The sequence below is a fragment of the Mesitornis unicolor genome, unplaced genomic scaffold, assembly GCF_000695765.1.
Source record: "Mesitornis unicolor isolate BGI_N332 unplaced genomic scaffold, ASM69576v1 scaffold11231, whole genome shotgun sequence".
Lineage (NCBI taxonomy): Eukaryota > Metazoa > Chordata > Aves > Mesitornithiformes > Mesitornithidae > Mesitornis > Mesitornis unicolor.
In genome coordinates, this window is record NW_010161725.1 from 41350 (window position 1) to 65983 (window position 24634).

General features: G+C 36.2%; 1 protein-coding gene across 1 annotated transcript in view; it reads left to right on the forward strand.

Annotated features, from left to right (window-relative positions):
- The first annotated feature begins 740 nt into the window (after positions 1-740).
- CWC22 (CWC22 spliceosome-associated protein) overlaps positions 741-24634 on the forward strand; it is a 30767-nt gene continuing 6873 nt past the window's right edge. Inside the window, exons 1-14 of the mRNA XM_010193420.1 lie at positions 741-767; positions 3498-3565; positions 4300-4413; positions 4523-4780; positions 5253-5381; positions 7680-7848; positions 8210-8263; positions 9184-9319; positions 9403-9609; positions 9730-9792; positions 9925-10023; positions 11302-11383; positions 12599-12659; positions 24457-24534. Of these exons, the coding sequence (XP_010191722.1) occupies positions 741-767; positions 3498-3565; positions 4300-4413; positions 4523-4780; positions 5253-5381; positions 7680-7848; positions 8210-8263; positions 9184-9319; positions 9403-9609; positions 9730-9792; positions 9925-10023; positions 11302-11383; positions 12599-12659; positions 24457-24534 (1545 nt within the window). The remainder of the gene's footprint in view (positions 768-3497; positions 3566-4299; positions 4414-4522; positions 4781-5252; positions 5382-7679; positions 7849-8209; positions 8264-9183; positions 9320-9402; positions 9610-9729; positions 9793-9924; positions 10024-11301; positions 11384-12598; positions 12660-24456; positions 24535-24634) is intronic.

Here is a 24634-nt window from a genome sequence, read left to right on the forward strand (position 1 = left end):
GGGGCGCGAGCAGCTGAAACCTCACACTGCGCCCGTGCCCGTCGTCTCGTGACTTGTGGCCGTTGACGCGCGCGCTACAGCCGTCGCTGGGCGGGGTTTGGGGTCAACGCGCTCATTGTGCGTCGCGCTGCGTCGGGTGTGACGGTGTTCTTGGCCGTGCGCTGCTGCGGCCGGTAGGTGCGGAGCTCGGTGGGCCGCGGGTGGCTGGTGCGGGCCTCCTGCTGTCGGGGCGGCGGATCACCTTTCTTCCCTACCCGGTATCTCCCTGGGAGCTGGGGGAGCCGCTGGGTGCCGCTCGCTGGCCATGTCCGGCCGCGAGTTGAGTGGTTGTGGCTTCCTTTCTCAGGTCGCAGCTCGGCAGCGGGCGGGGGAACGGGGGCCTGGCGTAACGCAGCTCCCTGTGAGCAGGGTCCCGGCATCCCGGGCCGCGGCTCGGCCGTTGGGTGGTCGCGGTGGACTCTGGCTGTCGCTTTACAGCCTTGATCTCCTGCGGAGGGTGCTGCGTAACTTCTAGAGGTCTGACTAGGCTTGGGCGGGCGGCTGTTTGTTTTGTTTTAAGGAGTTATGCAAGCGTAGTTTTAAAGAACAAATTAAAAGCAGAGATTCCTGCGCTATGTGCAGCGGAAAGTCATTAATTGTCTTTTGTGTGTTATAGATGAAATGTTTTTCATTTGCTGAACTCCAGCTTGGATTGTCCCATTGCTGTGCATTCAGAACTTCATAAAGAGTAGGAAGTCACGATGAAGAGCAGGGTGACACAAGTAAATGTAAGTGTTCTTAAGCCTAAATTATGGGGATTGATTATTCCTTTATTATTGGTGATTAGGTTTGCAGTTTATGTTGCGTTATATAAAACTCCCTGAATGTAAAACAAACAATATCCATAAATTGACAGCAGCTGTTTACAAGAGAAATATTACTTGGAAGTCAGTGAACTATGTTGCTTCTGACTCTTGTTCTAACAATGGAAGTTCTGAACATTATTAGCATGTAATAATAAAGTATTTGGTGAAGAGTGACTGAATGGCTTAACAAAGAACATAAGCATGTGGAGGAATGGAGAAAAGAGGTGTTGAAAAATTAACAGTGATGTTAAAATGAAAAGATAAAGAGGCAAGATGTAGCAGTTAATGTGACAGCTGTACTTCTTACTGTGAAAATTAAAGCTTTCCCTTTTGAAAACTGTATGATGCATTTCTGAATGAATAGGAATTATTTTTAGGAATGCGAGAAGACAAAGCTTCATTTAAAATTGCTTTCCTAAAATAATGGTTTAGAAATGCCACATTTGTAAATTACACTAAATTTGGGGCAGGTTGGCAAAGCAATACTTTCCTGATACACTGTCTCAAAATTGTTACGTTTCTCTGCATATGTTTCTAGACTTCAACCCTGCATAGGCTTCTTCACTTTTGGTTCCATCTTGTCTAGCTGAAGTGGTTTCTGATAGGGATGGTTGAGGAATAGTTTGATACCTTCTCATATCTTCCCAGTCTGGTGGGTATGGTAGTGCTCCCTCATCTGTCAAATTAAGCCAGTTAGCGAAAGCGCACTGTTTGGACACTTTCTGCTAATGATTTTGATTGAAATGGAGAAGGAAGAAGACTAATTTGACAGAAAGCCTGGTCATGAAGAGCTGAGAGTGACAAGTTCTTAAGCAAACGTAGCTCCTTCTGCAAGGAGATGTGAGAACTGCCAAATACAGAGATGTCTGAAACATTATGTCTGTGAACGCTCATGAGAATGAATCATCCTAAAAAAACCCACCTTTTCACATCTGCTAAGTATTCAAATACAGTTACTGTTCTGTGTTTTTCAAAGGTTGTTATTAATGGCTTCTTGGAAGCTTGGGATACAGTCTTGCATTATATTATTTTGAGAAAAAAACCCAGCAGCTTAAGGACTTTTTTTTTAAACTTGAATGATTTCAGTGATATGCTATATGGTATAGTCCCACAAGTGAGTATCAAAATGGGAAGAAAATCGTGGTGAAAGTACGGGAACTTTCATTCCCGTATTTTGCATATATGTATTTTGCATGTATGTACATGCCAATATGAGTGATAGCAAGTCAGCCTCATCTGTCTATTGACAGGATGATGCTCATAATCTTTGTGTTGCTATTATTTCTTTAGGAAGCCTCAGTCAGTGTTGATTTTGCTTGCACAGCTCATTGTGCCCATTGGCCCACACACAGGAAACTGTGATCATTGGCCAATGCTTGCCATTTAGTAAAGATGCTTTTCTTTCTAATTAAGTTTTTGGAGATCATTTGGTATAACTGTCCATCAGGGCCTACTTGTGAAAGGGGTGTCATTGCATTCTACTAACCAGCAGTTTCAACTGGTTCTTAGGTGGGGCAAAAATGAGTGTGCCAGCATGTTAATGGATAGAATGCCACCTCAACAATGAGATGAATATTTCTGCTATTTCTCAGTCAAGGTGCATAAGAAAGTCCTTGTGTTGAGTTTCTGCATCAAGGTGCAGCATTACCTCTTTCACAGCTGATCACTGGCTGATAGCGTGAGATTGTGGTTCTGAAGAGTCATAAACAGTATTTTAAGGGAAGAGAGAACCCTTACAATTAAAGTATAGAGGTCATAAAAACTGCTTCTTAGCTGTACCAAAGTAGTTTTGAAACATCTTGATGAGGTCAGTGTCTTTATGTGTGTTGTAGATGCTGTCGTACTCCAGTTTTTGTGTATAACTCCATAATTCTATATGTCATAGGTCAGACTACAGAATTTGCTGTGAACTATTTGTTTATCACTTAAACAGTCCTACAAATTTAGATACCAAAAATTTAGAATTAAATTTACTTCCAGGATCTGTCAAGTGGAAAAGTGTAACTTAGATGTATGAAGCTAGGAATGACTTGTGATAAAATAAATAATGTTTAGTAAAAGGGAGGAAGGCAAGGAAAAAAGTCATGCTATAAAGGGGATCTTTAGGAGAGAGGAAAGACACTCTTCAAACAAGAAGTGGCAGAATTCTCTTAATGGTATTTTATGTGATGCAACAAAGTATAAAATGATATATAGAAGAAGGAAGCAGGAAAGGCAGACTGAAGGTCCATCTGTTCTAGTCTCCAGCAGTAATCGATAGCAGATGCCTTGAAAAGTTTAGAAACAGGACAACCATAGAAGTATTCACCCACATGTTTTCCCAGTCTCTACCTATTTGCAGCTTCCTGAACCAGATAATTTCTTTGGTAAGCCACGTGAATTTTTATCCAGTGTTGTTCAGTCTCTTGAACCCATGTACTCATTCAGCATCTGCAGCATCCTGTAGCAGGGAGTCCAGCTGCTTAACTACTTGTTGTTTAGAACCAGCTCTTCTTGTCATAACTGACTGCCATTAGCTTTATTTGATGACCTTTACTGCTTGTGAAGGAGTAGGGAACTGAAGACAGGGAGCACTTTGATCTCAAGATGTATGTGCTCACAGTAATTAACATACAGTGTTTGAGCTTGATTTTTTTCTTTGTTTTCTCAAAGCATGGTTCCACTTCTGAAAAGAAGGAAAGCTACAGTTCACGCCAGCGAAGTTTGTCTCCAGAGGAGAGGTAAAATGTTTTTATACCCTACAATTCTGCTTATGTACCTCACGTAGATAAGTTGTTTTTTTAAGGAAAAAACACCAAACAGATTCTGTTTCTTTTTGTATATTACCATAACTGAGCAGTGAAAAATAACTGTAGGTCTAATAAAATATCTGAATGTCAGTGTAGCAGTAATTAAATAAATGTGTTATTAGAACTAAATAATAAAAAAAAATCCTTAGCATTCAGTTAAATTGTCATGGGCTTGAAAATGGAAATTAGATGCCAGCTTTTTGCTTGGACTCACATATTGCTGATACCACAATTCTTGCTTTAGAGCAAGATAACTGATACCAGCAGGAGGTGGAGAAGTGCCATTTGAAGTGCAATCTACCAAGGCATGAGATGACCAGCTTCTTTACATTTTAATTGAAATGAAACATTTTGTACTAAGCACAGTATCATTTTTTTCCTAATAGTTTGTAGTGTTTTTCATGCTAGACAAGCAAAAGTAGGTTAATCTTAAGTTCTAGGAGATGCTTCCATTTACAGTACTTCTCTTGATTTTTTATTATTGTTTTGCTGACAACAAATTATTATAAGAAGAGCATCTTCTGTTTGAATGGTGCATATATTGAAACTCAGGTTGCATAAGTGGAGCAGTTGTAATATAATGTTACATATCTACTAAGCAGAAATTAATAGCATTGCTTTTCTCGGCCTGTTACTAAGAATTTTGTGTCTTCGGTTGCAAATAGGGATATAGAGCGTGACAGGTCTCCATCTCCCAGAAAGAGAAGGTACTCCGATGATAGCAGATATGAGGAATATTCAAGAAGGGATTACTATGATGACAGAATTTCAGAAGGAAGGTATCAAGCCCTTTCTTAATCAGTGATGAAGTATTAATTTTGAAGAGTGAAATGTGAAAATTTTCACAAATCCTTGGGTGTTTTGGTTTTGTGTGGTTGGTTTTTTTAGAAGGATGGAAAGAGGGCGAGAGAGGTACTATGAGAAGTGGGAGGAGAGAGAATCTGATCGAAGGAAGCGGAGAAGATACTCATCACCTGATCGTAGGAGTCCAGAGAGGTCAGCAGTCCAGAACTCATTTGCTCATGATGAGGCCACTTCAAAGAAGAAGAAAGAAGAAGTGGATCCAATCCTTACTCGCACAGGTGGTGCTTATATTCCACCTGCCAAGCTCAGGATGATGCAAGAGCAAATCACAGATAAGAATAGGTGAGTTGAAAGTAACATATTAGAATTTTTACTGAGAAGCGAAACAGTAAAGTGTTTTAGTGACTGTTAGTGAAAATGGGATGCCTTTTGAGGGCTGTGATCATTGTTTTGAAGATATTTTCTTATCAGAAGAAAGGTAAGAGAATCAGTTTATGACCGTATCTGCTTCTGCAGCAAAGTGTAAACGGAAAAGTGGAATACAAAACCTAAGGAGGGATTTTTTTAGTACATCTTAGAAAACTGAACGTCTTGGGTTATACCTTATCTGCGGAGAATTACATTCTGGTATGTCATGCTGGTTCAGTGATTTCCTAGTAGTTAAATTTATAATTGTGAACTAGTCTTCCTATTTTATGTTTTCTTACCTATTTTACTTATTACAGCTTACATTCATGTTTTTGTATGTGTATATATATAAACCCGTGGTGCTACCTCAAATTTATGCATTAATAATTTGTGATACCTTTTATAGCTTGGCATATCAGAGAATGAGTTGGGAAGCCCTGAAGAAGTCGATCAATGGTCTTGTCAATAAAGTGAATGTTTCTAATATAGAAAATATAATTCATGAGCTACTTCAGGAAAATATTGTTCGGGGAAGGTAAGTCTTTGTATTTTAAAACAATTAGCTTCTGTGCTAATATATATACTATTTATGTGTACGTCACTGTGTGCTTTGTGTAATGTAAGTCACATTTTAAAATTAACCTTAGGCTATATTGTCCTGTGCAGCATAGTCCCTTTCTTGGGGAAGGGGTTGGCAAGGAAGGGATTGTATGCTTGTAGGAATAAGAGTGCAACAGATGGTATGTGGTTTTCTTTTCTTAAAGATTTTATACATTTAACTTGAATTACTTGTAATTTACTGGTGTCTGTGTCTATTTACTTTTGTATTTTGGGTATTTTTTCTGTTGGACAAATATTATTTGTAGCCAGCGTTTAGCAAAACAAGTTTTACTGCAGTTATCTGGCTGGATCGTTTATTATTGTAATGTAGAGAAAATATTATTATGCTATTTGAGCTCAGTACTAAGTCATGGTGTCTGTGCAAGTGTTGTGTGATAACTTTTCTTGCTTTAATTTTTGTGTCAAAATTAGATGTTAAATATGCTAGTCTAAAGGAGCACACTTTTCTTAAATTGGCTACCATTTAAACAAACAAACCAAAACAAAACCAAACCACCACCAAAAATTTCTCTGAACAAACCATCCAGAAATAATTGTGTTACATTTCAAACAGATAGCAACGCTTTTTCTGTCACAATATAGCTAAGGAATGTGTTACCTTAATGTACGTCATACCTGATGGGAAGATCAAAATCCTGCAAACAGCATAAAAATAACACAAGAGACCTAAATAGAATTTAGAGATGGAGCAAGTAGTTACTGAATGTGATTTCTGTTAAAAGTAATAATGAAGTCTCAAACTGTGTTGTAGAACTGCTTTTTGCTTTCCTGCATTTCATGTCCCCAAAACTTGATTTTCATACAAGCAGTAATATTTTAGTTTAAAAATAGGCTTATTGAATGTTTTTAGAATACACTTGTAGAATGGAAGACTTGTAGAATTGTAGACTTCCACTTGTCTGTGGAAGTTTTTTTTGTGAGGCAAATGACACCATTTCTTCCTTTATTACAGTTATTTTACTTTATTACAGTGAAATTTCTTTCCAAATTTGCACAGAGGTGCCTAAAAAAAGTAACGACATTAAGGTTTATCTAGCTGTAAAGTGCTTTTCTGAGTTTTCTAAGTAGAGGATAAACAGGATCTGAACCAGACCAGTTTCGGATTGTGAGAAGTTTCAAAATTAAATACTCTGTTTCTTTACAGTAGTATTAAATGAGTTCCATTTCAATTGTAAACTCCAAAGAGCTCCAGAGTTAGTAAGAATAAGGTCCTTATGCAGTTTATATTTGGTGCCATGTAGGAGTTTTTTGAAAGATTTCGATAGACCAGAGAGAAGATAGAGTTGGATACCAGTGGTACTTTGAGGATTCATGTTTGGAGAGCTTTGCTTCCCCCCCACCCCCCACCCGTTTGTAGTGCAGTAATGCAGCTAAAGTCAAATTCTATGTGCTAAAGCATTAGACAAAACAAAACTGAGGGGGAGAGGAATCTGATTCTTTTCAGACTTTAGTCTTGATATAAAAGTAAGAGAGACCATTAGTACAATAAAAACTATTATCTCATGAGCCTTGCATTTACGTTCATTTAGGCTCTTAGTAGTGGTCTTTTATCATCAGTTCTCAGTTCCAAATGTAAATGTTATGTTGAAAATAAGCAATTCCATTTGAGATAAGCATTGAAAAGCATTATTTTGCCCATTCTGGTTTTACTGAACATTGTTTTGTTATTCCTAGGTAGTTCTTTATTGTTGGGGAACTTTTGTGGAAGTATAATTTTTATTTCTTAGAAGCTTGTTTTGCTTGTTTAAGTTATCATTATACTCTAACACAATCTGTGTTTTTCATAAGCATTTACAAAGTAGATATTTTCTGGTCGCAAACAGCATTTTTTTTTCCCAGCTGAGGAAACGTAACAACACAATCATACAGATTCCAAAGCCAAGAGGACCTTGCATTGGGGTTAAAAAGGGGTAGTTGCAGGGTATAAGATGAAGACTTTTTCCATGCTTATCATTTTCAAATGTAGTTCTAATAGGAACAATATTTAATGAAAGATAAGGTATCAGTTCAAGAATTTCTTTGCTCAGACAAATTTGTGCAATACATTTTTCATAACTCCATTTGTGGCACAATAAACAATGATTTGAAAATGACCATCTGATATGTTCTAACTATTCCAACTGTACAATACTATTTTCTATGACATTTACTGCAAAAAAAACCTGCAAATGTTTTATTACCAGAAAAATCTTCAACTTGTGTGTTTTTACAGGGGATTGTTATCTAGATCCATTTTGCAAGCTCAGAGTGCCTCTCCAATTTTTACCCATGTTTATGCAGCTCTTGTGGCAATTATCAATTCAAAGTTTCCAAATATTGGTGAATTGATTCTCAAGAGGTTGATATTAAATTTTCGCAAAGGATATCGCAGAAATGATAAGGTATGTAAAATGTGAAGAAGCAACATACTGGAACTTGTAATTCTGCTGTGTTAACCTTGTATCAAATGTCTTCAGATCACACAATTCTAAGGAACACAGCCAAGACCTGTGGGTTGGAACCTATCATTAGTACATTAAGTGCAGTAATATTAGAGTATCATGAAAGCTTGGCAACCTATTCTGGGTTGGTACTGTGGTAATTTTTTCTTTTTTTTAAAGTGTACAGTCCTAACTGTGAACAACTTGTCAGTATCCTAAAATAGTTTGACTTAATTTGATTGCAAGACACACAAATTTTAGTAAGTAAATATTTTCTTCCATGTAAGATGTGTTAAAATTTTCTATTTCACTTCTTTTGCAGCAACTCTGTCTAACATCTTCCAAGTTTGTTGCACATTTGATGAATCAGAATGTGGTATGTTACTTCATGTTTCTACTCCATCCAAACCCTATATGGTTATTTCTTTAGTTTCAAGACAGCAGTAGCCTAAGTGAAGATACTCTCCCTGTTCTAAAGGTTACTGAAAAATCTGAGTTCAGATTTTCTTTTAATGCCTGCTGTACATTTTTAGGACCTTTTTATAAAAGACATAAGTAATTGCTTGTGCAGTTAGCCTCGTTTGCTATTACACTTATACTCCATGGCTTCCCCAGACTTCATAAATGTTTGGGCTGTTATTCAGACAAATCTTGTTGTAAAGCAAGCTTAGTCTGAGGCTGTGTTCCACGTGCCTTAAACAGAGTTTTCTTGCAACAGTCATCGAACATCTGTGTAAGTAGGACTAGACTCAGTTGTATCTAAATCATGTTTGTGTCCAGCTCTATGCCACATTTTTGTGTTAGAAATAAGGTAACTCCAATGTAAATAAGGGCAAGAAGCAGTGTTTCAGGAATGCATTGGGAAGATACAGCATTTTGGTAAAGAGAATACTAATCCATGCTGTGCCATTTGCTTATATGCCCAATCCTGGAAGACCTGTTTTAATTGCAGACACAATGCACTTTGAAGTAGTTTCTGTTATTTAAGTGCTGTTTTATTTGCTTCTTGGAAATGCATTCTATTTTTTTCTTAATGATAAAGTGTTTTTCATTGCTTGGTTGTTCATTTCGATAGCGTAGTCATAATCACTACGAAGTTGGTAAATATAGATGGTAAAACTATTTGAAATTTTGACTTCCTCTTAATTAGTTTTGTCCCACTCTTGTTGCCTTGTGTGTGAGATTAAACAAGTATATTCTGGCATCCTCAAAGGCTGGACTGCTTTGTCAAATAAATCACTGTAATAATAGTGCAATATCGTACATTCTAACTCTTTACTGATATTCTTTGCATAGGCTCATGAGGTTTTATGTTTGGAAATGCTCACTTTGCTTCTTGAAAGGCCTACTGATGACAGTATTGAAGTTGCAATTGGATTTATTAAAGAGAGTGGGCTCAAATTAACAGAAGTTTCCCCTAGAGGTATTAATGGTAAGTATAATTAGCCAGAACGCTTGTCTTTTTGATGCATTTGTAAATTCTTCTTTTATTTACACTTCTGTCTTTTTCCAAAGCAATCTTTGACCGTCTTCGACACATTCTGCATGAATCTAAAATCGATATGCGTGTTCAGTATATGATAGAAGTCATGTTTGCTGTACGGAAGGATGGCTTCAAGGATCATCCAGTAATCCCAGAGGGATTAGATCTAGTGGAAGAGGAAGATCAGTTTACTCATATGTTGCCATTAGAAGATGACTACAACCCAGAGGATGTTCTTAGTAAGTTAGAAATGGAAGATAATTCTATGACTGCATTCCCCATGAAAACAAATTTAAGATAAGTATTCATTGTTTTCTCCTGTTTGTATTTTAAATAAAGATTTTTATTTTATTCTAAAGATGTTTTCAAGATGGATCCAAACTTTATGGAAAACGAAGAGAAATACAAAACACTGAAGAAGGGTAAGGGGTGTGTGTGTACATGTGTGTGTGTATACACTGCCACATCCTCCATCTGAAACACCCTTTCACTCTTAGATGTTAGATCAGGTGCTGTGTTCTGTATTTCTTTAATGTGGGGTGCTGCTTTTTCAGAAATTCTTGATGAAGGTGACAGTGAATCTGAAGGAGATCAAGAGGCTGGAAGTAGTGGTGAAGATGAAGAAGAAGATGATGAAGAGGAGGATGAAGATGGTAAGCGTAATACACCTTACTAGTGATTGGTTTTAGACTGAATGGGAAAGAAAAGCTTGACTTGTTACACATTTTGTGAGACTAAGAATGTTCAAATGTTAAGGGATGTTTTAATCTTAAGTTATTGTCAGATCTGTTTATTAGCAAATAGCATAGAAATAACGGTCTAAAAGGAAGCATTCAGTACAGGCAGAAAGTGAAAAGCGTCTTTGCCTGATCTTGACCGTATCAATTTCATGCGAGAAAAGCCTTGCAAACATCAGACATGAAAAATAACAAACGTGAAAACGCATGCTTTAAAAACAAGCAAAGACAACCTTTCTGGACACTTTCTAGTGCTCTATCACATTTTTAAGTAACTTGCGAAATCAGAATGGCCTTTCTTACAACTGTATTTACATCCTCTATATCTCACTTCTTAGTTGAGTTAAGCCGCCTTTCTCGATCTTTTAGTGGAAGCAGTCAGTGTTTACAGATTTTCAAAGTATTGATAAAATAAAAAGATTTTCAGACATGTATTTGATTTCGGAGGGGGTAGAATGATGGATAGGCCTAATTGAAACATTTGTGCAGACTGTGTGAGTAATTGAAAAGCTAGCCAAGTCCTGTCCTTGTAGAATACCAGGAATAGATTTCCTCCCTAGTTTACTAGAGTATTTTACAGAACTGCAGAGCTTCTAGGCTGATGAAAAGTATGAGGATTCACGTAACTTTTCATCATTTATTCTGTTACCGAACTTTAAAGGAATGAATAGTGAATACCTTACAAATTAAACTGTTCCGAGAATGGTTGTGGTTTGGAACAGATTTTTCTATACTTGCTCCAGGACAAAACAAAACTTTGCAAAATGCTGTAATGTAGATCCTACACATAACAGAAACAAATAATTTCCTATTGCATCAGGGAGGCTGTATAAACACTGTGTAGTTAAATTATGCAGAAAATACTTTGCTAACAATGTAGATAAATGTTAAACCTAGAGGTTGTAACTAAGTCAAGTGAAAGGCCTTTAAAACGGGAGTTACCCTCTTAAAACTGTACCTCTAAATATTTACCTCTTAGTTACAGATGAGGCAAATACTGATTATTTTTTTCCTTCTCTCTAAAAATAAATAGAAGCCCTCCCATAAACCTGCTAAACAGGCCTAAATATTTCTAGAAAAAGTATTCTACAGTGAGCTACAGAGTTAGTAAATAGTAAATAGAGCTGTTCTAGGAGATTACGTATATCTGCCTTAATGTTTTGCTCTTTACAAAACCATGTTTTTCTTTCCCAGGGCAGAAAGTTACTGTCCATGACAAAACAGAAATTAACCTGGTCTCCTTCCGTCGTACAATTTATCTTGCTATTCAGTCAAGGTAAATGTAATATAATTTGTACACCTATGAGTGCAGTTCTTTTGAAATAGGTACTCTGGAATTCTTTCTTTTTAACGTCTCTTGTAGTGTGTGACCAAAATAAATAAATAAATAAATAAAATTAGGGAAGTGTTCTGTATGGAGCCTGATATGATTGTAGAAAGCAGACTGTTTTGACAAATGGGTACCCAGTTTATCATTTGAAGATGAATCTTGTTTGCTTCAAAATGTTTGAGTAGTGTACTAGGACTTCTCTATGAGAATTGCTGTAATCAAAACTTACTCAGTGAACAGAAGTCTGTGATCTTCAGACTATACAGCATCTTAAGAATTTGAGGAAAAAAAAAAAGTGTGATGCTTAAAGTAGAAATGCTGAAGAGTTTCTCCACTTCTGAGAGAAAGTGGTAGTCTTTAGGCCTGTTGCCATCTGCATTGTTTGGAAAATAAGTATACAGAACCTAATCTTGAAGTGTAGAGTGTTTGAGAATGAAATCCCCTTGCAGTACGTGGCACAAATAATTGAAACATGGAGGTATAACTCCTGTGTCACCTGGGTGAGAGATAAATCTGTTGTATGCCACTCAACTCCATTGTTGAAAGTATGCATGGCCCACAATATTCTGCAAGTCTAAAGCTATGTGAGATAGTATAGTTGTAGTATTGATTGTTAGACGTGTGAATTAATACCATACTGAGATGTGGGAAGGACTTGTATTTCTCAAAGTTACTGTTCAATAATTTCTTGCCATACTTAAGTTTGTCCATCTTATACTTGGATGGAGTGAGTTAGTTACTGGTAGCTAAAGGCTTTCAATATGCAAGAACAGACATGGAAAGAGGAGAGTGTGGTATATAGTGCTTTTGGAGCTTATGTACAGTGCTTGCATTTCAGTGTTTTTCAGCATGTGGAAAATGAGCTCACATGTTTGTGTTCTGCTAAGTTTCATAAAATGATGTAATAGTAATAATGACCTGAGTCATCTTGTTTTTAGATTGTCTACAAGTGTAATGATTCTGGATGAATTTTCAGCTATAAACTCATGAAATACAAAATGCTTATTAAAAAACTCCAACAAAAACAACAGCTTTCTGAATGTTAATGAGATACTTTATTTCAAAACAGTTGAAGTTTCAGCACCAACAATCAATATAATTCTGAAACCTTTGTAATGCATATTGCACAGATAATGACAAGTATTTTTTCTATTATCGCAGCTTAGACTTTGAAGAATGTGCTCACAAATTGCTGAAGATGGACTTTCCCGAAAGTCAGACTGTAAGTCTTGCTGTTTATTCTTTATTGTTAATTACATTATTAAGCATTAGTACTATGGTAGTATCTAAAATCCTTACTCTTGTCCTGGGACCTAGTTTATATTGCAAGAAGATGAATGAGAGTGATTCCTTACAGTTCTTGTTCTTCAAAATGAGCCTTAAGCCTTTAGAGCAAATAGTCTGACACATATGTCATGAGACATTTGTCTTATGCAATCGCTTCTTTCTGTCAAGCAGTTCAAGTGTTAGCTCACAGCCTGTTTGGCAAGGTTTGTTAGTTGGACTGTTGGAACATCGATGCCATGACAAAAGTACTGTAGCGTGGCAGACATTCTCAGAGCCGTGTCTCTGAAAGAACTCGGAGTTGAAGATCGTATTTCCAGGCAGCTGTTGACTTTATCAGTGAGGCTTGAAATCTAGCACAGTGCTAAAAGAATGCATTGTTTTGTTGCTTTCACAGTCCTCTTTGAATAATAGTGTATTGAATTAAAGCAATTGTAAGTGTGATTGCTTTGTTGTAATCTTGTAAATCATCAGGCAAAATCTGTTCAGTCTTCAGACACTGTAAGATCAATACAATTGGTATGTTTTCAAGTAAAAGTAACTGTCTTTCAGCTAGCGCTTACACTAGATCCTGGTAGAATGTCAATACCCATCTAACTATATAAACAGCTTTTCAGTCAGCTGTAAGCTATCATCATGAGAGTTGTGCTTGAGAGAGCTGTTAATTTTCTTGTGGCTTTAATTATCACTATTATGTTTTGTTTTGAAATTGCGTAGAAGTAACAATATAATAGTAACTAGTAAGTGGAGATCTGGGCTGCAGTTAGGTGTTCTTTGAAAACTTCATTTAATCTAGGAATCAAATTAGTTTGCCTGTTATTTTTTTCAGTTCTTGTGCTATTTTGTTACTAGGCAAATTTACATGGAAGTAAACTAAAAATTCAGATTATTGTGTATTTTCTTATCAAATTATTTAATTCTGTGCATGAACTGAACATTCATTCTGTGCATGAACATTAGTAAGCATGCATAGAATTATAATTCTCTGAAGCATAACCTGAAGAATTCTAAAGAGGAAAAAAAATACTGTTTTCCAGCACACCAATTCAGCTATAGAGAGAACAATCCTATATACGTGCTAGATCATACAGTGGAGATACAACTTGTATAGCGCAGCTTGTTAGGTAGTTACTCAGAGAACTACTTAACTGTTGGTATTTAAAACAGTCTCTGTCAAATACTAACTATTCTGTGGACGAGAGAACTACGCAGGAGAAAAAAATTAATGGGGGGGCGGGAAACCCAAACAACCTCAAAAAATAACCTATTAGCCAGAAACTTAGATGCCTTTAAAAAAAGGTAGATTTCTCTTTCAGAATTTTGTTCAGTGTTTGCGTTTTGACTTATTTGCTGCCAGGTTATTTTCTTTTACTTTCTGTGAATCCTTTGCTTACTGCAAATAAAAATAACCAGACGTACACAGATGAATTTAAGTTGTTACGTTTCATGTAATTTACAGAGTCTTAATTTACTGAATATGAATCATCTTTTATTACATAATCCTGTGAAGGGATTTATTTCTGTCTCAGCTTTGACAGACTTTTTATTTCCCCTATAAATCACAAATGAAAAATACATGAATGTTACTGTATGCAAAAATAAAGAATTTTTTTCTTGTTGCACTGCGAACACAAAAACTGTTACTTCTAATTTTGTAGGAAAGCTCTCAGAGCAACTCTCAGGTCTGGTTTTAAGACTTAAGAAAGTATAGCTAAATTGAATATAAATGGGACTGTTTGGAATCAGTTAAATACAGCACTAACTAAATTAGACTACAGTGGCTTTGTGACCAGCAGCATTATAATCTCTGGAATGTTTCCTCTAACTTTCTTGTCTCTTTAGAGAACAAGTGACTGGAAAGGACAAAATATTATATCCTACTGTCTAGTCAAGTCTCTGGACAATACTAATTTGTTCCCTTAGCATCTCATTCCAGCAGATTCTTTCCTATCACTTTATGCTTTGGAAAATATCTAAAATTCACTAAGCATCATAGGTTTTAATAAAATTTAGAACTTTCTTTGAAAACTACTGGATTTAGATGAATAAGAGTTTATATATTATTACAGCTTGTATTTATGTATTTTTTTACAGTTTGTGTTGCTCAGATAATTTGTTTTGGTTAGCACACCACCCTATTAAAAAAAAAGAGGAATCTGATGTATGATTCAGCTACAATTACTATGAATGAGATGCTTTTAAAATAAATGCCAAAGTGTTATTTTTGGCATTTTGTCTGTGTCCAAGTAGAAATATAATTTAGTTTTAACCTACAATTCAGTAGTAGTTGTAGAAACTACTACAATTCAAGGTTCAAAACTGCTGCAAAACTTTATCTTCTTATCATGAGGCATCTCCTTTGTGCTGATTTTCTTTTTTTCCTCTAATAGTCGTCATTGCTTTTCACCTCACCTTAACCAGAGATGCAAGAGCTTTGACTTGCACGTTGTATAGACATACAGCTCCTAAGGAGTGTTTATGGGGGACAGAAAGAAAAAAAAACAACAAACAAACCAAGGTTTCCTGATCAGTGTGCGAGCAGTAAGAAGGATGAGAGCTTGAGTCTGTCCATGTGGATAAGGAACTGAATGCACTCATCAAGAAATTTCCGATCGAATTAGCTGCCAGTTTCTAAACAAGGAAAAAAATCTTTTGTTTTTTTTCAAGTTAATATCTCGTGATTGAAGCATTTATTGAATTGATTCCCACTGCCTCAGTTATTAAAACAAGCTACAGGATTATTTTTTTAGCTATAAAACACTTTCTTTGTTGGTTTTACTGAAACCTTCAGCAACATATACTGCAGGATGTTGTGTCTTTAATTTCTTTGCACCTTATGATTCAAAGCTTTAACCAATCTTGAGAAATTCCTGAAATGTTTGCTGAACTCTTGAGTGAATCTTCAAGGCTTGATTATCCTTGTAAGAAAATTGCAATTTAGATTGAGTGTAGGAGAGGTCGTAATGTCATGGTTGGTTGTTTCTTACAGTGAAGATCCTGTAGGCAAGAGCTTGTTCTCTATATATTCTCCTACTATGAATGTCATTTATTATAGGTAGTTACTAGAGTGTTTGACTGAGGTATTGTTTAATGTGGTTTCTGTTCCTTAAAGAGCAGGTGAAACTTGAAATGCTTGCTACAGAATTTTTGTTCAAATTAAGTTTAATTTTAAAGTTACTTTGTGTTTTCTTTCTGGAGGACTTAATAAAATAATATTTTTTAAATTCTGTCATTAAGGCTGTTTTCCACAGGTTTTTAGTAGTGAATTGTCAATTAAATACAGTCTGAAAACTGATAAAAATATACAAAACCGAAAGACAAACTTGAACCACAGTTTTGAGACTTAATAGTGACTTTCTTGCAGGTTAATTGTTCCAGAAGTCTTTTTGTACAGAGATTTTTGGCATGATTTAGCAGGACTGAGTTCAGGAATATATTTAGCAGGTTTTCTCAGTGGTTGAATTATCAGATTATCATGTCACATTAACTGCTGTGCAACACAAGTGTTTGTATGCTTAATACCAGTAATGGATCTGTCACACAGCTCTGACTCACAGAAGGAAGATTAAGGTCGCAATGGATAATCTGTGGAATAGCACAGCGTAATACTGCTTTTTGGCATTGATGTTTAGTACTGGGTGCTGAGGGGATTGTCGGCAGTCTTGGGTTGTATTTTTTATTTACTAACCTAAAATTGTTGTGTTCTGACTTGAGATGAACACATTTTTTTGTTTTGCCATGAACTGAAATGCTGCTTTTTGAGAAGTGAATGATGCTGTTAAACAGAAACCTTCATCTTCCCTTTCCCAACTGATTTGGAGGCAGTTAATTTTTAATCTCCAGCTGTATATTCTCTTTCAAAATACTCACTTATTTTTATCTCTTCTTCTTTTTTGTCCCCACACTTCTTTTTTGAGTTGCAAAGTTAGCTGACTACAGTGTCCTATTTTTCGTTCTTTAGAAAACACCTTTTATGTCCACAGTTGTTTTTTCCAGGTTCACAAGCTGGTTTTGTTTCCAGCTTTCCAGTTTTTCTTTGTCCTTGATTCTTTTTCCCATTCAATTGTTTTTGCTCCAGGATTCTTGAAATGTAATACCTGCTCCTTGTACCTGGACCTTGTCTTTAAACTCTTCCTGATTACGCTTGTTCTGTTTCTTGCCCTCAGTTGTATTATGACAATTTTTCCTAAATCTACTACCAAAAGCATGTTCAAGTTAATTGTTTTTCCTGTTACTCTGTTTCATACGACTTCAGCAGATCAGATGTTACCATTGTTTCTTATACAATGTCTTCCTGTTTCTGGTTTGTTGGTTTGTTTGTTTTTTTTTAATTATTCCGCCTGCCCCCTCCTTTGATTCTGACCTATCTTCTGAATTCTTGTCCAGGTATGCAAACCTTCTGAATTTGTCATCTTTACTATCTCTTGAGCTGACATCCCGCCCCACTTGAGGAGTAGGTTCCAAGTGGGCTCTTGCTAACCTAGCATGCTTTGTCAGCTTTGTGAATGTTGTTAGTGAAGAGAATTGTACGCATCTCCTGTGCACTGTGACTCTTACTTGCTTGTACTCTTCCGTGTGGATTTTTAAGCTTTAACAAAGGGGTTTATTGCTTCTTTTCTTGATTTGAGTCACTTTGGTATCTTAGTTCTACATTATTAGGCAGTAGTATTTAAGTAAGTCAGATACTCAAAGTAATTCTCATCTGTTGGTCTGTTTATTTTTTTAAGGAAAACATAAATTCAGAGTTTAAATTCTTCCTTTTTGCAGTAGATTTAATAGGAGGAGGCTTATTTTTCTTGGTGTTATTTAGACCCAACTGAAACCTGCAAATGAAAAGTTGAGAAGCGTTGCTGTAGCCTGTACTATAGCCTGTGAGAAGTTGTTCTAAACAAGCCTTGCAGTTGCCTCTTTGGGCATATGTTCAGTCTTGGCCGAGCATGTTATTTCTCTTTTTAAAAAAAAAATGTACTGTTATCCGTGTTAAAGCTGCAGTGGTCACATGCATTTTCAAAGAAGAAAAATTAAATAAATTAAAACTGTACTTAGAACGTGGCATTAACAATTGCTCTGACTTTTGAACGATGAGAAATGGAAACAACCAAGCCTGAGTAAAACATCAGAAGTAGGCTTTTTATTTCATGCCTTTTCCCTTAATAGATTTTTGTTGCTTCTGTACTTGGAGGAGTACACTTCAGTTTTTCATGCTTTTAGTTGAAAGAAAAGGAGTTGAGGATTGTCACAGTACTACAAATCTAGACTGGAGTGACAGATACTAAAGAATTGATCTTCCTTTAGGAAAACATATATGTGAGGAATAAAGGTGTTTTTTCTTTTTTGGGGTTTTTTGTTTGTTTGTTTGTTTTTAAAGATGCCGCTTCCTATAGAATACTTAATTTTTCAAGATTCCTAGTATTGCTCAAGCTGAGAGCAGAAAGGCAAAATGTCTTACAGTGCCTGGTGTCCCTTAAGGGGTGGGGCAGGGATGACAACCGAAAAAACAACCAAGCGCACATTGTTCTTGCTCTTTGAAAATGTGCCTAAACCAGATAGGCTTTTTAGCTTTTGGGGTTTTTTGGTTATGATGAGAATTCAACTTGTATACAGCAATGCTTGTACCTTAGCTAAATTAAATTAGAGCCTCTTTAAGAATGCAGTTATCCCAGATAAAAGTAATGGGTCACAGGGTATTCTTTTTTGTTTTCAATTGAAAAGGGAAAAGTTATTGTAGGCACAGCCTTCTTGAAAGAATTTTGCATGCATCTGACACATTTTAATTTTTCCAGGATGGTGTCACACTTGCTCAAAACAGTCCTAGCTGGAAGGGCGGGGGTGTCAGTGTCTCTCTTATGCTATTTATGCATCGAGTCTTGAAGATAACGGAAGTACTTGTTTTGACTTCACATTCAGTGAAAATGTAGTGCAGGAAACTGGTATACAGTGGGATGGTCTAAAGCTGGTAATTATGTTCTGATCAAGTTGATGATTTCTCAGATTCATTGGTTTCCTTTGTTCTTGTGGAGCATTGCAACTGGTAGGTTGGGCAACTGCACCAACTGCAGACTTGCTACTGCCTGTAGAAGGTGATCGTCCTCAAGCAGATTTCCTGTCTTTTGAAGCCTGACTTTTTGTGGGCCTGAGATGTTGAATCAATCCGAATTTTCATCATTTATCAGTTTTAAAAAAAAGTACATAGCAGTAACTTGAGATTAAAAGTGTGTTTAATTGAAGTTCTGTTAATGCATGAACTTCCTTTATTTCGCTGCTGCTTTTGTTGTTGTTAATGTCTGGAAGTGTAAGTCTAATGACATGGATACACCTAATTTTCTGAATAGAATGTTACTATCATAACATTCAGTTCAGATTTTTCATTAAATTTAACTGTACTTTTTTCAAATACATTGCCTTAAATCTGCAAGTTCCATCAAAATCAGAATGATCTTACTCTCAAACTGCTCATCTAAACGTCAGCCCAGCTCAAGGCATTAGTTATCTTAGTTATCAGATGTTTTAGTATGATAAATAAGTTTTTAAAAGAATTTATTATATATTATATAAAATATAACATGTAATTAATGTGTCATTTTACAAAAAACTTAGTTCTTTAAAAACATTGATAGCTGAATGTTTTTAATAATATGTTTCAAAACTTGTGAAAGAAGTGGGCCCTCAACCTGATTTCCTTTGCATTGAAAAGGACTGTGTGTGCTTACAGCTGTTTCTTAATCCAAGGGGCAGTAACCAATCCCTACCTACAGGACCTACTTTCTTAAACTGTTTGGCTGTCTCTTTGACCTGTATGATTCTGGGAATACTTTTGACAATCCATCAATTTACAGGGTGTTCATTCAGTACATAAGATACGTAAGTTAGCTTATATGGCTTGTGAATTATATCTTTAAAATGGGAGTAATATATTTGATGCCAGAGGTGTGTAGATCACAAGTTGAAAAGCAGTCTGAAGTCTGTTCCTCAGGAGTCTTCAGAAAGTGTTGAAGAAAGAAAGGAGTTACTAGTGTTATCAGTAGCCTTGAGTTTGAGGTGGGCCCACACTCCTCCTAGAAATTTGACTTTGTTTTTTGAGTCAAAGTGTTGATTTGGATACTTGTTTGAATTATGTTACTGACAGACCATTTTACACTGATCAGTTTTTGGAAATTACATGGTATTTTTGACCTGTTTTTTACACATGTAGAAGCCTCTGAAGACTAAAACACCAAAAACCCCCAAACAAACAAGAAAAATAACAAAAAAAACCCCAAACCAAACCTGCTTCTAAATGGTCTATAATTAGGATATAAAATTTTGATGGACAGGGTCTTGTTTCCTCAGTGGTTTTGTGTAACACAGTGCTGTTAATGTCAGTCTAATCCCTGAAGATACAGAACATGTGGAAATGCACATGGAGGTGCAGAATTTGAATATTGAGTTAGAATTTTGAAAGAGCCAGTAGTGGACTTGGTTTACTCTTTCATTCTCTCCAGTTAATAATGTAGATTACATAATTAAAATCTAAAACCGTTTCTCAATAGTTCAGTAGGTGTGAATGAGCTGGTTTCTCTGACCTGAGATTTCTCTAATGACCTGAAGGATGGAATGGAGGAGTAGAGCCTCTAATAGGCTTGTAGATCACACAAAGGTGCTCAGCTTTGACAGGAGAAATCATCTAAATATAGATGGATTATTCAAAAGATCACTTGAAATAATTAGTAATGGATTAAAAGAGGTCTTTTAAACCATACCTATATGGGATGAAGTCCTAGAAACACAACTTAAGCTTTGAAAAGTACTCTTTTAACTACATTCTATCTATTAGATAACATTATTTTAAGCATACACTTATAACTTTAAATGAGTTCAAATTTTTCAGCTCTTACAATATATTTTTTTTTAAATCTAACGTTGATTTTGAACTGTTTTGAGTGCTTAAAGCTTAATTGTATTTTTTGGAATATAGGCTGCATATGCTTTACAAATGTGACAGATTGTACTTGTTAAAGTATTTCCAATAAACTTTAAGTTTTCTAAAACTGCATATTTTAGACATTAATGATACTAATGAGGTAAAAGTAGCCAGTTTCATTATATAATTTGGAAGCTCATTTCCTTTTCTGTGTATGTTGTAGTTTGTTTATGTCTACAAAACGAAGGTATAGCAAACATACAGAATTATGCTGTATTTGTGTGTTACTGATAACGGGCATTAGCTAGAATTATAACTAGACTTTGACCTTTCAAACATGTATGTATGCATTTAACCTAGGAGATGGAATTGCTCAGGTTATCTCAGTGGCATTACTTAAAGTTTTGCATGTGTAGCCTTTAGGTGGAAGGGAAGCACATACTGTTGGGCTTTAATACGTTATTTAACCAGACTCATGCGTGCGTGTGTTCCAGGCTTGTAGCAGTGTGTTTAAAAATGTATTTATCCTTATATCCAGTTAATGATTCCTGTATGAAATGTTGTAGGTCTGATTTGTGCATGATTTTTGATAACCATATTTAGCTTTAAGCTGAACAAGCTGAGGTAAAAAATGGTGCATAAAGGGACAATAAAAGTTAAGAATGGCCGTTAGTTGACAGAACACAGGACAGACTTGGAGAGAGTACAGTAGCTGCCAAAAGCACTGCGTGGGGTCTGCCAAGAGGCTACCTGCTACTGGAGCATGTTCTGTGCCTTTGCCAGCCTTGGCTCTAAGTGGCAATTTGATAGATAAAGAAGAGAAAAAAGGAGAGATGCTGGAAGAAGTAGGCACGTGTGATGGTTACACACAGTAAAATATGCAGAGGTAGAGTAAGCTTGAGGGAGTAAACAGAAGTAAAATACACTTCAGCTGGAATAAGAGGGAAAAAGGAAGAGCATACCATCTGTAAGAGCAGTGCAAATGTATAAAAAGCAAGGCACTAATTTAACATAATTACAATTTCACACTGATTTAAACCAATCTATGTCCTTAACTAGGTTTGCTTTGAGCAAGTTAATTCCTTTAGTTCCTTGTATGACTCTAGAACCCAAGTGCTGGCATTGATAGTTTTCTATTTTGAGAAGCTACATTAGCTTACAGGGTGGGGATGCCTCATGATTGCTTCAGCTTCTGTAAGCAATGGATGGAACAGATCTGCATGGCTGGCAAGGGAGAGGAGATGGAAATTGCATCACTTCCAGCTAGGGAGGGGAGAGTGAGACCTCTGCTTGGAGGCAGCCTGCGAGGCAGCTCAGAAGATCAGAAGGGAGTGAGAAAGCAGAGTTGCTTTAGCTCTGTCTGCAGTGAACATAGCCTTTGTGTGAAGCTGAGAGGATATAGAGTGGGCAGGGTGTGCCTGGTTTTTAATATGGTAAAGCTGGGGAAAAAAGCAAGTTCAATTTTTCTGTCTTTTCCTAGTCTACCCTTTAGCATCTTTAAATGTATGATGATACTTGCCATGTTAGGTTGAGCTGTGGCCCATCTAAACCATTATTCTGCTTGGACAGGAGCTAGCAGGAAATGTTTGGGGAGTACTGTAAGAAATGCAGTGTTTTTAGAGGGAGTTTTCTCCTTGTCTTCTGTCCTAGCAGTTTTGGGAAGTGCCTTTTTTTTCCATGATACAATAATGAATTAAGTATCTTTACAAAAGATGATTCACCATCTGGATGGGATGTCAGAAATTTTGAAGAAGTTTTACTTCTTGACTGGGTAGCTCTACATTTTTTATTAACTAAGCTGGATAGTCAGTTTTTGAGCATTGTATGCAAACTGCTAAACAACACAGTATATAAGTTGCCTGCGAAATTAGGAAACAAATTGATTGCATTCCTTAAAGCAAGGGATGCACTAAAAAACATAGGCTCTTCCTGCCATAAGCATCACCAGAAGTGTTATCATTGGGTGTACAGAAATGAGTTAACTAACATTTAAAGCTATCAATGAGGCTAGAATTGCCATGTGAACTTTGTCACATCTCTCAAAAAATAATTAAATCACTTTAAAGTTCGTTAATTTCTAATCTGGAAGACAGTTACTCTAGACCTAACCTCGATAGTTTAGATAACACTGGCAAAAAACGCCTTTGTGGACAAATCTTTTTTTATGCATGTGGTTATTCAAGATGCCCTGCTAGAAATCATTGTAATATTTAATTAAAATGTTAAAATATTTAATTACTATAAACCACTGGGGATACTGATTTTGTAATTGCATTTAAGATGAGTAAGAAAAGTAATTTGTTTTTCAAGTCTTGCTGATGTTATTAGCAGTGGCATCAGCACTTTACCCTTTTTATTGTTTAAAAACTGATTAACTGCAACGTTACTGTAAAACAGGATAATATAAAAAGTTAATATGCATTTTAATACATCACACTAACGGAGTGTGACAGTGCTGTAAGGAATGCCTTTGAGCACATCTGTAAGTTTGTTTGATACGTTACTGCCTCATTACTTGAAGGGAGTTCAGCATGGTTGGCTTTTTTGATCACCAAAATATTTGTCTGGAATACATGCTTGGAAGAATGGTACAAGTGGGAGACTGTGAAAACTGGTGTATGTTACTGTAAACTGGTGTCAGATACAAAAAGTACAAAATGCCTGAAACTTTCAGTATTTTTTTATAAGAGTGTTGTTGTTAGTTTAAAGAGAAATAAAGCTAATTGTGGAAGATACATGGCTGACAGCTGAAAACCTATTTGGGAGTGTCATAAATTGGTTTATGCTATAGAGTTGTTCTGAAGAGAAAATAATAATGGAAAAAATTAATGGAGAAAAACTACAGCCCTTTTTAAGTGCCATGTATTTCATAACTCTTAACTTATATATAAGTGTTTGCTTCGCTTGTCTTAACTAATGTTTCAAAATGTGCCCTAAACCAGTTCATAGTTGTATGATTACAATTCGTAACTTAGACTTTAGGTCAGAGGAATATGTTTGTTTTTAAACTCGTGTGCGCTGACTTGCCTGGATCACTGCTCTCAGCCAGTGAAGGGCTCTCTGGTCCTATTCACCTGTGTGTTTCCCTCTGGTTCTTGGCTTGATGTGTGTGAAGGAATAGGAGGAGGTAGCTGCCAGAGGCTGGTTCAGTCATGACCTTGGAGTGATGGTGTTGGGGAACAAGGAGAAAGGGAGTTGGACCACCTGTGTTCCAAAAAGGCTGGGACTAACTGTTGTAGATAGTTGATATCCATGTGAGGAGAGTTGAGTTTTTAGTTTGAGTTGAGAGTTGAGGGGTTTTTTTGAGACATTGAGTTTCCAAATGGCTTGTCTGTAAGCCATTTTGCTGTTTGAAAGTTGTGAAGAATCTTCATTTTCTAGAAATACAGGGATTGGTGCTATCTAGAAAACAAATAAAACAAAAAGTCCCACCTCCAACAAACAAACAAAACCAAACCCACAAAAAAGCCCTTTAAAACCTTCCCCTTTTATCTTGTATATCATTTTTGCACTGTGGTAAAGTCAGTTTGTAAATTAGTCTTGACCTTTTTTGGTTAGATGTATAGTGTGTTAACTCATAAATTTTAGCTGAAGCAGAAGAGGAAATATGAATGGTGAAAGTTCATATTCATATCCCAGATGACTTGAGAAATTCAGCAAACTGCTGATGTTGACAATGAAGTTTTCTGTAAATACTCTTGCTTCAAAGCTTGCATCCATGTAAGACTGGATTCCTCAGTGTTTTGGTGTGCAGTAATAATTTTTTTTGCTGCTACAGTACATTTACCTAAAGACATGTTTGTTGATTTGGTTGGTTTTTTGTTTCTTAATCCAGAAAGAACTCTGCAATATGATACTTGACTGCTGTGCTCAGCAAAGAACATATGAGAAATTCTTTGGCTTACTGGCAGGGGTGAGTTCTGTTTTCATTTTACACTGGAGGGTAGATAATTTCATTGGTTTACTCTATTTTTTTGTGTCAGACTTAGGTTTTAATAGTCTTTTTATAATTC